Source organism: Paroedura picta, chromosome 5 (assembly GCF_049243985.1).
Source record: "Paroedura picta isolate Pp20150507F chromosome 5, Ppicta_v3.0, whole genome shotgun sequence".
NCBI classification, from domain to species: domain Eukaryota; kingdom Metazoa; phylum Chordata; class Lepidosauria; order Squamata; family Gekkonidae; genus Paroedura; species Paroedura picta.
Window position 1 is genome coordinate 10267631 of NC_135373.1, and position 13690 is coordinate 10281320.

The 13690-nt window shown below is 45.6% G+C and overlaps 1 protein-coding gene across 1 annotated transcript; it reads left to right on the top strand.

The window, feature by feature from the left end:
* Positions 1–4752: 4752 nt before the first annotated feature.
* On the top strand, positions 4753–12204 carry LOC143837046 (phospholipase A2 inhibitor gamma subunit B-like). Its single transcript, XM_077336467.1, has 3 exons — positions 4753–4918; positions 8280–8390; positions 11894–12204. The coding sequence occupies exons 1-3, from the start codon at positions 4870–4872 to the stop codon at positions 12067–12069; spliced, it is 336 nt and encodes a 111-aa protein (XP_077192582.1). The 5' UTR covers positions 4753–4869; the 3' UTR covers positions 12070–12204.
* The last annotated feature ends 1486 nt before the right edge of the window (positions 12205–13690 follow it).

The window sequence follows — 13690 nt, forward strand, 5'->3', positions numbered from 1 at the left end:
GGGGATTTGCCCCATTTCTATATGACTGCCCTCTCAGCCTTTTCCACCCATGCAGAATTGGCCATCCTGTAAAAAAAAAAAGAAAAGGGTTTAAGAACTTGGTTACCCAGAAGAAGAAGGTCTATTCGAGAGAATTGTGGGGAATAATGATTCAAGTGGCCAATGAGACAAACTCAGCCATGTTGATCTCAAGCCAAAGCTGGAATAACCCTTCACCTCTAGATTCTCTTCTTCCAGCTAATAAATGGCTGTCTGTTTTTAAAGCCATGTATGATGTCCACTCCCAATCCCCCAAGACTACAAAAGACACTAGGTTCCCACCATGGAATGTAGGCTCCCCAAAAGAGATTAGCAATCAAACCTAATGTTTACCCCCCTCAAGCTCATCCAGCCTACATGCTTTCCCACCATGTACATAGCTGCAAAAAGGCTATAAAGACCATCAAAGCACTTCTCTGTTGCCCAGATTTCTTGGTATGGATCCTGTCAGATGACTGATTTGAGTGCAGGTTCATTCACATTCCTCTGCATCTTTCCAGCATGCCCCATGCCCAGATCAATAATTATAACTCTTGTGGACCCTTATTTCCCAGATCTAGTCGATTTCCTTCTCTTCGTTCCTCCTTGTGTGTGTTAGTGTAATTGCATCTCCGTTAGTGCAGTTAAGTATTTGTCCCATTTGTGTGTCCCAATAAAAACTGAATTCTTTTATTTTAATATTCGCTATCTTCCTTGGATTCCATTATTAATTTTTACATAGCAAGATTCAGAAAAGTTTCAGAAAGAAAAAAAAAGGTTTAGATATTTCAAATATTCATCCCAATATATTTGAAAGTCTTCTCGTGGTCTGTGATTGACCAGGTTCATTAGTTTAGCCATTACAGCTCTCTTTCTGAGTTTTACACTCCATATATCCCCGTACAGACCTATGCTGAGTCTTGCTGCTGCTATCGCATTGAAGAATTCTGCACCCTGTTTTGGTATAACTGTGTGTACAATGCTTTTCTCAAAACTCCTCAAGATTCTTTCCATTCCTCTTTCAGTTTTGATGTCCACTGCATATAAGTAAGACAATCTATTCTTTATTCTTGTTGTAGTTGCCATCAAGCTTTTATATAACCTTTATCCACCAGATATTGAATGGGTTTAGTGCAGCTGGCAGATAGTTAGAAAGCTAGGGTTAGTTTCGGAGAGATCACCTCTCTGTGAGAGCATGGATAGAGAGGGGTTGCTGCTCGGGGAAGGCATAGCAGGGCTGGGATATCAACCAAGCTTGGCCAAGGGCAGTATGGCACGGGGAGGAGTTCGGACAATAGAAGAGTTGGGAGTTCTGCAGTTTGCACTTGATCCCCTTCTAATCTCCATTCCATTCTCAGACACGTGAGGGTGGAGGCTAGGAAAGATTTTGGTCATCTGCAATGCAACATCAATTAACAACAAGGCTTCAACTCTGCAACAGTTTTTTGCAAAGTCATTGGTGGACCTTTCTTGAGTGTCCGAGACCTGGGTGCGGGAAGGTGAGTCAGTTGCCTTGAAAGAATTAGCACCACTTGGGTTCTTGGTCCTGCACCAATCTTGGATCCATGGTAGGGGAGGGGGGATGGAAATCATTGTCCGGGAGGCTTTCTCCTACAGGGCTCTTCCATGTTTGATACAGCAAATGAACTGAGGTATGTTGGCCACCTCTGGAGGTGACCTTTGATGGCTTCAGACAGCTCTCTTTAGCCAAAGTGGACAAGCTTCTGGGGTCAGTCAGGGCTACCACTTGCCCCTTGATCCTTGCCCATCTTGGCTCCATCTTGGCCAGTGGTTAGAGGGTCAGCTCAGGGATATTATCAATATTTCCCTGTCTACCGGGAAGTTTCCTGAGCTACTAAAGGGAGCAGTGGTTTGCCCTAACCTTAAGAAACCATCGCTGGGCCCTGAGACCCAGCCAGGTACCAGCCAGTTGCACATTTGGCATTACTGCGTAATGTAGTTGAAAGGGTCATGGCAGACCAGCTCCTGGCATTCTTGGATGAAATACTGGCTCTTGATTCATATCAGGCTGGCTTCCATTCTGGCCATCGGGTGGAGACAGTGCTGGGCACTCTGATTAATGATCTCCGTCAGCAGCTGGATCGAGGCACTTTGGCCGTACTTGTTCTATTAGATATCTTAGCCACCTTTCATGTGGTCAACCATGAACTGCTGGCCCACCACCTTGCCAGGATGGGGATACAGAGCACATCACAGCTGATTATGCTCCTTTCCCCATAACCAGACCCAGAGGGTAGCTGTGGGAGATGAGCTGTCATGCTCCTATCAGCTCCCTTGTGTAGTTCCTCAGAGTACATTGCTCTTCCTCACATTATTCAACATCTTTATGCACCCTTTGGCCCAGCTGGTGCAGTTTTGGGCTGGGGTGTTATCAATATGCTGATGACACCCAGCTCCATCCCCTCATGGAGGGCTGCCCAGATTCCCCCTGGAACTATTTGCCAGATGCTTGGAAGCCGTGGCTGAATGGCTTGAGCAGAGTCATCTGAAACTCAACCCCTACAAGACAGAGGTCCTGTGGCTGGAAAATAGGAGGGCTGGACAGGAAGCGTGTATATGCACCATGGCCAGGATGCAATTTATGACCGTGCCCCAAGCCAGGGATCTGGGAGTGACGATAGATGCCTCACTGGTCTGGAGGCACAGGTCAAGAGAATAGTTTGCCAGGCAATTTTCCACCTATGCCAGGCCAGGGTCTGAGTAGAAGATCTGATCAGGGTTCCGAACAGCAGTATGCCAGGATTACCTATAGTGAGGATTATGGCTTCCCTCTTACCACTTCCCCATTGCATAATGTTTATGGGGGGGATGTGGTGGATTTTTACCACAATGTTTTTTGATTTATGTATTGTAATTTCTATGGGGTCGGCTATGTGTGTGTGTGTGGGGGGGGGGAACTTCCCCATGGGAGGATCTGGAATTGCTTAACATGGTGAGCCAGGATTGATTCCTCACTCCCCCACATGCAGCCAGCTGGTTGACTTTGGGCTCCCCACAGCACTGAGAAAGCTGTTCTGACCTAGCAGGAATATCAGGGCTCTCTCAGCCTCACCCACCTCACAGGGTGTCTGTTGTGGGGAGAGGAAAGTGAAGGAGATTGTAAGTCGTGTTGAGACTCCTTTGGGTAGAGAAAATGAGCATACAAAATCCAACTCTTCTTCTGGGTTGGGAAATACCTGAGAGTGAATGGAGATGGTTGGGAGTTGGATGTAGGGCAGTTATTAGTATGCATTATGGTTTTATTGATCCTTTTATTGATGTTTTATTAATATTTTCACTGATGTTTTATTAATGTTTTCACTGATGGTTCATTTGTATTGTAAACCCTCCCAAGCCCATTTGCAGAGTGTCAGACGTTGCAAGGACTCACAACCAACTTCTTTTAATAGAAAGTTTTATTGAGAAGTATTGAGAAGTACTTCATACACCTAGACTAGAGAAGTCAAATCTGCCTGAGGACAGATTTGCTTCTCCTTATCAATACGTTCTCCCGCCCAAAACTTGAAAGTTCCCAAGGGAGGGGAGGAAGGAAGAGGAGACAGGTACCATTAAAAACAGTGTTACTTTCACATGTCCTTGGCTGTCTTCAGGCCCAGATAAGATGTTATGGTTACAAGAAGCAGGCCCAGCCGAGAGGCTTCAAAGGAAAGAACATTCACAGCTTTCAGAGATAATAGCTACATAAACATAGTTTCGAATTCAAGCAAGCATGCATAATATATGGGCCTGGGGCTCCCAGGCACAAAGCTACAAAGGTCAATCTAACTGTCATGGAGAAACTCAGGCTAATTTATGACAGGGTGTTCTAACAATCCTGACACAGAGACAGGTAGTATATAAACCCAATTATCTGTAAACCGCTCCATAGGAGCGGTATAAATAAAAGAGTAAGGGGTAAGTGGGAGGAGAAAGGGGCGGGGCGAGTCCAGGTTAAAAACTCAAGGGGGCCAATCGGAAAGCACGATGCACCTTCTGATTGGCCCCTCAGCTCACTGCCAGCCTCTGCCCTCACCCCCTACCCTCTAAGGCGCTACAGATCTGCAGTCCACGGGTAATGTCACATGCAGACTGAGGGGATTCCTCAGTGCCGGCCGCTGCCACCACAGACGATGGAAGAAAGAAAGACAGAGAGAGAGAGGAAGAGAGATGGAAAGAGGCAGAGACAGAGAGAGGCAGACACAAAGGAGATAGAGAAAGACAGGAAAAAAAGAAGGAAGACACACTACAAGCCAAGACACTCTCTGTCCCAACCTTTCTAGCGCCCATTGCATTTACACCTGCAATGGGCTCTAAATCTAGCCAATAAATAACTCCTCTGAAATTGTGAGGCCCTATCCTCCAGTTGGGCCTGAGACCAAGAATCAGGAAGGACCACCCTTGCTTAGAATGGCTTCTACTAAGCAAGGATGAAACCAAAGATCTCAATCTATCTTGAGCATGGTGGATTTACTTTTCAGAACAGCTTGAAAGGTTATCCATTAACCCAAGAGAGAAAGAATACAAACCTGGCCCACAGCCAGTTGCTGGGATGAATGCAAAGAGGATGATATTGCTAGATGCGAATTTGGATGCAGCCACCTTCAACGTGGCGACTCTTTCCTTTGGAGGCCCCTCCAAATCAGGGGAAAGGCTTGGCCAAACACTGACACATAGCCAGCATTAGCGAATCAAAGGAAGGAGTTGGGTTAATCTGTAATACCCACCAGATAAAAGAGCTTGTCTCCTGCCTAACTCGCTCACACCTGTTCCGGCACCTTGACAAGCAGACCTCCTGAAGAACAACAGTGTCCTTCGCTGAAGAAAGAAGGTTTTGCACAGGGTGTCGTCACTATGCAGGCTTTCTTGGGACTCTTCCTTTTCTCTGTCCTTCTCACCACAGGTAAGCAGCACCTGTTAACCCTCTCAGAGCAGGGCATGATTTTTCAACAGGGGTGAAGAGGATGAAACCAAAGCCAAGCAGGCTTCCCCTGATATTGTTGGGTTGTTGTGTCCAACCAATATTGCTCCTCAACCCTGACAGGAGTTGAGAAGCTTTAATCATGCATATATTCAAAACTGGACCAAACGTTATGGAAAGAAAGGACCTTCTTGCCCTCTTGTTCCATTCCTATCTTCATTGGGATTGAAAATTCCAGAAACTGGTGTTTCTAAGCTTCTCCTCAAAGGAAGCCTTTGATGTCAAAGTGTGTATGAAGCCTTTGTGTCATGGTGAAGAATGGTGGACTCTAGAGAACCGGGTTTAATTCCCCACTCCTCCTCCACGTGTCGCCTTCTTCTAATGTGAGCATCCTGCATTGCATGGGCAGTGGGACTAGGTGACCCAGGAGGTCTCTTCTAACTCTCTGATTCTATGATTCTGTAACCCGTGTTGGTGTTGTGCAGCACGGCTCTGTTAACAGCGTAGAGCTTATACCATGCAAATGGATCCTGGGATAGGAGGAACTCCCTGACTGAAGGAAAAAATAGCTGGAGGGTCAGGAAGAAATAGCTGCTGCATCACACCGTCAGCTCAAATGTACCTTACAGTCCAAAAGTACCCCAAGATCCCATTCACACATACTGCTACCCAGAAATGTATTTCCCAGTATGTGTACTTTTCATTTTTGTGACCCAGATGTCGAAATTTGCTCTTCTATTGAACTGCATCTCATTTGTCCTCTTTTCCAGCCTGTTCAGATCTCATTGAATTCTATCTTCTCGGCAGTTCTCAACTGGGTGTCATCTGCAAGCTTAATTAGTTCCTCCATCCCCTTATCCTGATCATTAATGCCAATGTGGGAAATGACTGGACCCAGTCCAGAGCCCTGTGACACCCCACTGCTCACCTCCCTCCAATCTGATGAAATACCACTGAGAACTACTCTTTGGGTAGTTGAGCTTCTTATGAACTTGTTCATCCCTCACCTGAAAATTCATTTCTAGACTTAGACTTTTTCCCCCACAGCTAATAGAAGGGCTGCGGCTTGGACCTTGATTCAACTGAGAACACCTGATCTGTAAGTTCTCAGTACAAAGATTACTGTGAACTGTAGTTTGTCAGGCTTCTAGGCTGTTTGTAAAGGCTGAAGCATTCCCACAAAATGCCTCAATAAACAAGAAGAGTGAGAAGAGTTCATTTTTTGATAGCCTGCTTTTCACTACCTGAAGGAATCCCAAAGCGGCTTATAAATAACCCTCCCTTCTTTCCCCCTAACAGACACCCTGCGAGGTAGGTGCGGTTTTCTAAGCCTGTAAGCTTAGAAAACCTCGCAGAATGTTTGAACCTCTCAGGACATAGTATATGATACAGTTGAAAGAATTATAGACACTATATTTTTGTAGTAATACCACTGAAGAAAAAAGAAATTGAAAATGGGGAATACAATTATATCGTTCATCCGGAACCTGTGTCTCTAGTTGTGAACATTTAAAAGAACAATTAAAAAAGGAGAATTAAGATCAGCCAACTGGTCGGAGTTCTTTCTTATTTTCTGGACTTGCAATCTGACCAGACTTCTCTGCAACCTAAGAGGCGAGTCCAAGGTCACCCAGCTGGTTGTACAGAGAGGAGGAGTGGGTAATCATACCCAGTTCTCCAGATTAGAGTCCACTGTTCCTAACCCCTACACCACATTGGCTCATGGTATTACTGGACACAATTCACCTACCCCATTTTCACCCTTGCAATCTTAGCCTACTGAGGGAGCTGGGCAGTGAGGTGCAGCCAGTGTAGCTTGTTGGTCAGGGCTCCTCAACCACCCTTCTCCTAGACCCCATGGCACCTTCCTCAGTCGCCTTTGGCTAAGACCACTCTTGACTCTTTTCAGGGATTTCTGCCTGAGAACTTCCTTTTAGTGAGGTTTTGAGGTCTACTGAAAGCAAGAGAACTCTCTTAACCCCGTCACTGAAAAGTATGTTTCAGGAAGTGGGCAGCAGAGAATGAGCCAAACTGAATACAGGCATTGAAAGAAAATCAAAGAGACTTTGGACAAGTTGGTAAAAGTGGCCCTGTTTTCACAATGTGTGTACAATTGTGAGAACCAGAAAGACTGCAGAGATGAAAAACAATATGAAGTAGTTTATGGAGAAACCCAACAAGCTTGGTTTATTCCTAGAAAGAGTCTGCCTCCTCCACCATGTCCTGCCCAAGGAATTTATGATCCAGTGAGCAAAATTTTCTCAAGAGCCCTGGCCCCAAATTGGCCTCTGTCAGGGTGAGGGCCTTTTCTGCCATGCCTTAGTTTAGGGGCATACCCGACCCAATGTGATCAGGGCACTTCAAGACCTCAGAGCAGTCCCACCAGACTTATAGTTGTGGCCTTGAAATGAGAGCAAAAATTCTGTCTTTCCTACCCAAAGCACGTAAATAATTGGCTAATACCCACCAAGTGACTGCTTGCTGCCTTTGTTGTTATTGGGAGGATTTTATGCGGTTTTATTGTATTTTAATATTTTACTTATGTGAACCACTGCAAGTTCTCTGGAGGAGCAGCAGTATACAAATTGAAGAATGCACAAACAAACGAACCAACAAATGAATAAACTAAAAAATAAAGAAGTTTATGATCCAGTGAGCAAAATCTGCGCGAGAGGCCTGCCCCAAATTGGCCTCAGTCAGGGTGAGGGCCTTTTCAGCACTGCCTTAGCTTAGGGGCATACCCGACCGAATGAGATCACTGCAAGACCTCAAGAGAGTTCCCCAGGGCCTGTAAGAAGGAGCAGTTCTACAAGTTGTGGCCTTGAAATAAGAGCAAAAATTCTGTCCTCCCTACCTGAAGCATGTAAAATATTAGCTAATACCCACCAACTCGTTACGAAGCATGCATTTTATCTAACCCTCTCTTGCTAGAGAAAAAGGAGGCGGCCCTTCTGGAATTGATAGATTTTAGGATTTTGCATGGCGATTTTATTGTCTTATTGTTATTCCTTATGAATGCTGTGAGCTGCCCAGCATTCTCTAGGCATGGTGGATACAAGTGGGAAAATACCTTTTCAGAAATCCTTTACTGGTCTGTAGAATTGTATCGAAGCCCCTTCTATGTCCACTGCTTCCCATACATGGCTTCATCACTTGTCACGTTCATTTGATGAGAGGGTCTGTGTAACAAATGGAAGAAATGAAGCAAAAAAATGGCACAAAACATTTTCCAAATATAAAGTTGATTTAGAGGGTTCGATGTGTATATGGCATTCATGTCCAATTAATGTAGATGCCTCTTGACCCCACATGACTTGTAAGACTCTCTCTGTTCCCTTCACAGGTGCCTCTTTGGAGTGTGAAACGTGCTCAAATGAAGGGAACAGCTGCAGTGGCTCGAAGCAGACTTGTCTTGATGGCCTAGACACCTGTATGACCATTACGACAGCAGCAGGTGAGTGGAATGGAACCTTGGCCCATCAGCACCAATGAGAAGAGTGTACTCGTGTGACTCCTAAAATATTTTGCAACACATGCCCCTCTTTGGGACAGTGTCCAACAATATACATCATTTTTTAAAGCTGCAATAACAATTCAAGCAGCAGTAGAGGACAAACAATAGCTCAGGAAAAAAAAGTTTATAAAAAATTGGCTTGATGCCCCAAACAAACAAATGACAATTTGTTGCTAATTCAGCCTTTCTGAGGTGTCTAAATCTAAGGAGGGAGTAGGATTGCACAGATGACTCAAAAAATCAGAAATTCCATTGACTTGCAGGAGGGCACCTTGGGCTCAAAGAAGATGCCCACACATCTTTGTAGGCTTAAACAAGGCCACAGTTTTATTATAGCTCCACAGGAGAGTTGGTGCAGCCTGGGAGGGGGAGCCTGATTTGCAGTCTGCCGACCACAAGAACCTGGAGGACAGCAATGCCCTGGGGCTTATTTTGTTCCCTCACTGATAATGTGGGCCCCCTTTGCTGCTGGGATCACACTCAAAGAAAAGATCTAGTGGCACCCTGGGGCCCACCGGGAACACAGGTTCCCTTGCCGCTGAATTCCTGCCATAGAGAAGTGACTACCTCAGGTAACAAGAGTGAGCACGGACTTCCCCTGGACCCACCCCAGGCCACTCGGCACTAAGCCCTTGGTCCCACCCTGGGCTACTTGGCCCTGTGAGCCTTATGCCTTCCCTGCCGGGTTGGCCTTGCTCACAGACCTGCCATCTCTTAAGGAGGCCCAAATATTGGGGAGTCTGATACGTAGACTGAACCCCCCTCCCCAAAACAGGCCACATCCCATGCCAAACCACCACCAGAACAAGGCCCCCCAGGCTTCATTCCCACCAACACTCAGAAACCCTCAGCCACCATGCTGTGGTGACCCAATTCTCATTTATGTGCTTCATGGCCACAACCCAATGATTGGACTCAGTCGCTTCGTCACTAGAGGAATCTGGATGACAGATGGGTAAACCTGAAGGAGGCCACAGCATGCAACACTGCCTGCCCCCTATTTATTTATTTATTTATTTATTTATTTATTTGTTTGTTTGTTTGTTTGTTTGTTTGTTTGTTTGTTTGTTTGTTTGTTTATTTATTTATTTATTTATTTATTTCTAAACAAGGGTGGTCTCCCAACCAAGACATGCCCTGGCTGGCCTGGCATCGCTACCCCACTCCATTGAGTCAGCCAGCTGGGGGCACTCCTCCCAAAGCAGGAGGAAATGTCATCTTTCCTGCCCAGGTCCTCCGCCGCACCCAGGAACACCTTGGAAGGGCTGGGGGAGAGAAGAGCACACCTGAGGCCCAGCTGTTTGGTGGACTCTTGTCTCTGCGCTACCTGGGAAGAGTCTGGGCAAGGGAAGAGTACACCGAACAGCTGAGCTTCAGGCCCAGCTTCAGGCTCAGCTGTTTGGTGTGCTCTTTGAATGCCTCCCCTCGCACTTCCCAGGCATTTCCTGCCGAACCTGAACTGTACCAAATATTTCTTTTATGCACATCCCTACTATACCCTAATACCAGTTGGATCAATGGTGTCAAAACTGGCCAGAACTGCCCTGTCCAGGGCTCTTATTCAGCCTGTGAGCTACTTCTCATTATCTTTGCTTCCATATGACAGATGCTGTGCATTATGACCCTGTATATTTTCCCAGTCCTAATTGGGCAATAAAAGTAGGAGGGTGGGTACTAGGGAGACACTGCACATGTTAATGTTTAACGTGTTTGCATTCTGAGTAAAAAAAATGGATTTGCCTGTGTCCTTCATCAAGTTTATGCCTCCTTTTCCAGCACATATAGCTCAGCTTGACAAACTGAGATCTGGCCCTGTCAGATCTGGCCCTTGTAAACATTGTGTTCGACATCTCCAGTTTAGATAGATACATGGAAACAAGATACACTTGGCATTTAGAAGTCCCATTATTCTGGGCTCAGCCCTTGTTTTTCAGTCATGGGTGGTGAAATAGAAGAATGCTAGAACATCACCTCCTCTGCAACAAGGTATTTCTTTCCTCCAGCTGTATGCTAGCACTACAGAATTCCGTACAACCCCGTTAGGTGTTCCAGGAAAAGGAAACTGACCTGGCTTGTGTAACAGAGACACGGTTGGAAGAAAAGGATGTGCAGTATCTAACAGGAAGAAAATAAGGTTTTGTTGGTAAATGGGGTGTGGGGGGACATGTCTACAAGTGGGTATGTGGTGATCCAACCTCAATGCAGCCGGGAAACCACCACAAGATGGGAAAAGCTCCAAGCATTGCACTGGCGGCCAGCAACACTATGGTGGATGCCAGGAAAGCATACCAAAGAGATGCTGGCCTCCCTGCTTGGCAACCCATCCACCAAAAAACAAACCCATCCAACACTGTCTAATCCCCCCTTTTTTAATTGAAGAGGAAGCAGCTTTTACGAGAATTTAAAAAATTAAACTTAAATTAAAAACTGAAAAAATAATGTTTTAATATATGTCATTCTGAATTGACAGTTCTTAACATGTGATGTTGACCACCCAGAGCTGACTAGGAAAGGGCGGGTTATAAAGAAAAAATGATAATTGAATCCTAGATTTTTTAAGGGGCCATAAGGACCATCTAGACCCACCCCCTGCTCAATGCAGGATCAGCCGCAAGCATCCAGGATAAGGATCTGTCCAGCTGCTGATTGAAGACCTCCAGTGAGGGGGAGCTCCCCATCTCCTTAGGCAGCCCATTCCACTGCTGAACTACTCTGTGAATCCCCCCCCCATGATAGCTAGACAATAATTATCTACATGTAGTTTAAAGCCATTCCTGCAGGTCCTCTCCTCTGCTGCCAACAGGAACTGCCCCTGCCCTCCTCCAAGTGACAATCTTTCAAATACTTGAGGAGAGCCATCCTGTCTCCTCTCAGCTTCTCCTGGCTGAACACCCCAAGTGCCTCAGGATTTCCTCATGGGGCTTGGTTCCCATACCATGGATCGTTCCTGTCGCTGATGAAGATGCTTGTAAACAGATGGATCTCAGTTTAGTCCCTGTTTCTTTTGCATAGTATCAGCCAGTTAAAGTAACAAGATTCTGGTTTGTTTCAGTCTATTGTTCTTGTTTGAATTATTTCCCCCCTACTTCTTACATTTTCTTGTGGTTTAATGGTGAATACATTATCACCTATGGGGGGTTGTTTCATTTGTTTTCCACCCAACTGGAATGAAATTCCCATGGGATGAAGCCATTGGGGGATCCTGCCCCCACCCCCACCAAAGAAAAAAAAGGTCAAAGAAACAGAAGAAAATGCTGCTTTCTAGAGGCGATCAAAGAGGGGATAGCCAAGTGTGGATGGGACTGTGATGTGGGTCATGCCTCCATTCCTGGAGTATGACAAAGGAAAGGTGGGACATCAGTTGAATGGATAAACTTATTGGGATTGGATTTGCTGGGATCAGTGGACCCCCTTAACCTCTTATCTTTGTTTTTCAAATCCAGGTGGGACAACAACTACTTCCAAGTTTTGCTTTTCCAAGCAAGCCTGTGACCTACTGAAAGATGGAGGAAACTACAATGGAGGTTTAATCAAAGAACTCACATGCAAGGCCCCTTCCTCCTCAGCATCTCTACTCCTGGCACTCTCAGGACTTCTGCTGATCAAGTTCCTCTTCTAGCACACCTCCTGAAGATCTGAAAGAGCCATCAAAGCCTTTTCACTGGACCTGACCCCTCGACCTTTTAAAGAGATCAGGCCCCTAATAGCTTTTTTAGTGAGCAAAACAAATAAAAAAAGATGAATTGACAAGGAACCGGAATCTGGAATTTGTCTTTTTGTATTTGGTCAGGGTGTGAATAAGGACTGGTTGTCTCTAAGTCTACTTGTGCAGACAAAGTAAGTGAAGGAAAAGTTGGCATGAATTAGGGACGGCAGTCCTCAGGAAAGACTGCGGGATCCCCAGTTTCACAGCCGATCTTCAAGAGTCAGAGATCAGTTCCCTTGGAGAAAATGGCATTATATTCCACTGAGGCTCCTCCCTGCCCTAAATCCTATCCACTCTTGACTCCACCCCCCAAAGTCTCCAGGTGTTTCCTAACCCAGAGCTGGCAACCCTAGCATCAGTTCATAATCTGATGACATTACAAGGACCTCACAGCTACCTTAATCACATGTACATGCTACCAATGGGATGATGATGATGAAGAAGAGATGGTTCTTATATGCTGCTTTTCTCTACCCAAAGGAGGCTTAAAGCAGCTTACAATCACCTTCCCTTTCCTCTCCCCACAACAGACACCCTGTGAGGTTGGTGAAGCCGAGAGCCCAAGGTCACCCAGCTTGCTGGATGTGGGGGAGTGTAGAATCGAACCTGGCATGCCAGATTAGAAGTCCGCACTATTAACCACCACACCACACTGGCTCTCCACACCAAACTGGCTCTCTGTGTTGGGTCAGGGGCTAAGGCTGGATGAATGACATTTTGTTCTTTTGTTAGGTCAAACAACTGTGCCAAAGAGAGAGATTCTCCAAGCAAGATCAATATTTGGACATTCTTGTTCAATAGGGACAAATATAAAGTTCTGCATTTGTGTAGGAAAAACAAAATACATCAATATAAGATGGGGGAGGCTTGTCTTGGCAGTAGCATGTGCAAAAAAGATTTAGGAATCTTAGTAGATCATACACTGAACATGAGTCAGCAATGTGACTCAGTAGTTAAAAAAGCAAATGGGATTTTGGGCTGTGAAGCCTCAAGAGTGTGGCAGGTTACAGTGGATGAACGATAGGGTTGTGTGTGTGTCCTGCATAGTGCAGGGGGTTGGTCTAGATGAGGTCCCTTCCAACTCTGTGATTCTATGATTCTATGATTCTATGATTCTATGGTTCTATGGTTCTATGAAGGATGTTCCTCAAGGTTTCCAAATCAGAAAGCACAAGGTGACTTTGTGAAGGCACTGTTTATATATGTTTTTGGGGATACGTGATGTAACCCAGGTGAGCACATGGTGTAATTTTCCATGGAGCAGGATGTTGGGCAATGCCATGGCCAGGTCTAGAGACAGATGTTGATGGGCTTAAACCAAGGAGTTAATGGGTCTAAGAAAGGGAGCCATCATCTCTCAATAGGTCTAGCTGCTTAGGTTAGGGAAGAAATTTCCCATGGCCAAGAAGCCAAGCAGGAGTCCTATGTGAGATACAAAGAGTTTGCCTAGGAGCCGTTGGGAAAACAGGTTGTAGCCAGGCCACTGAATCAGCAATACAATAGGGTAGCAGATCAGGAGGAAAGCAATTCCTGA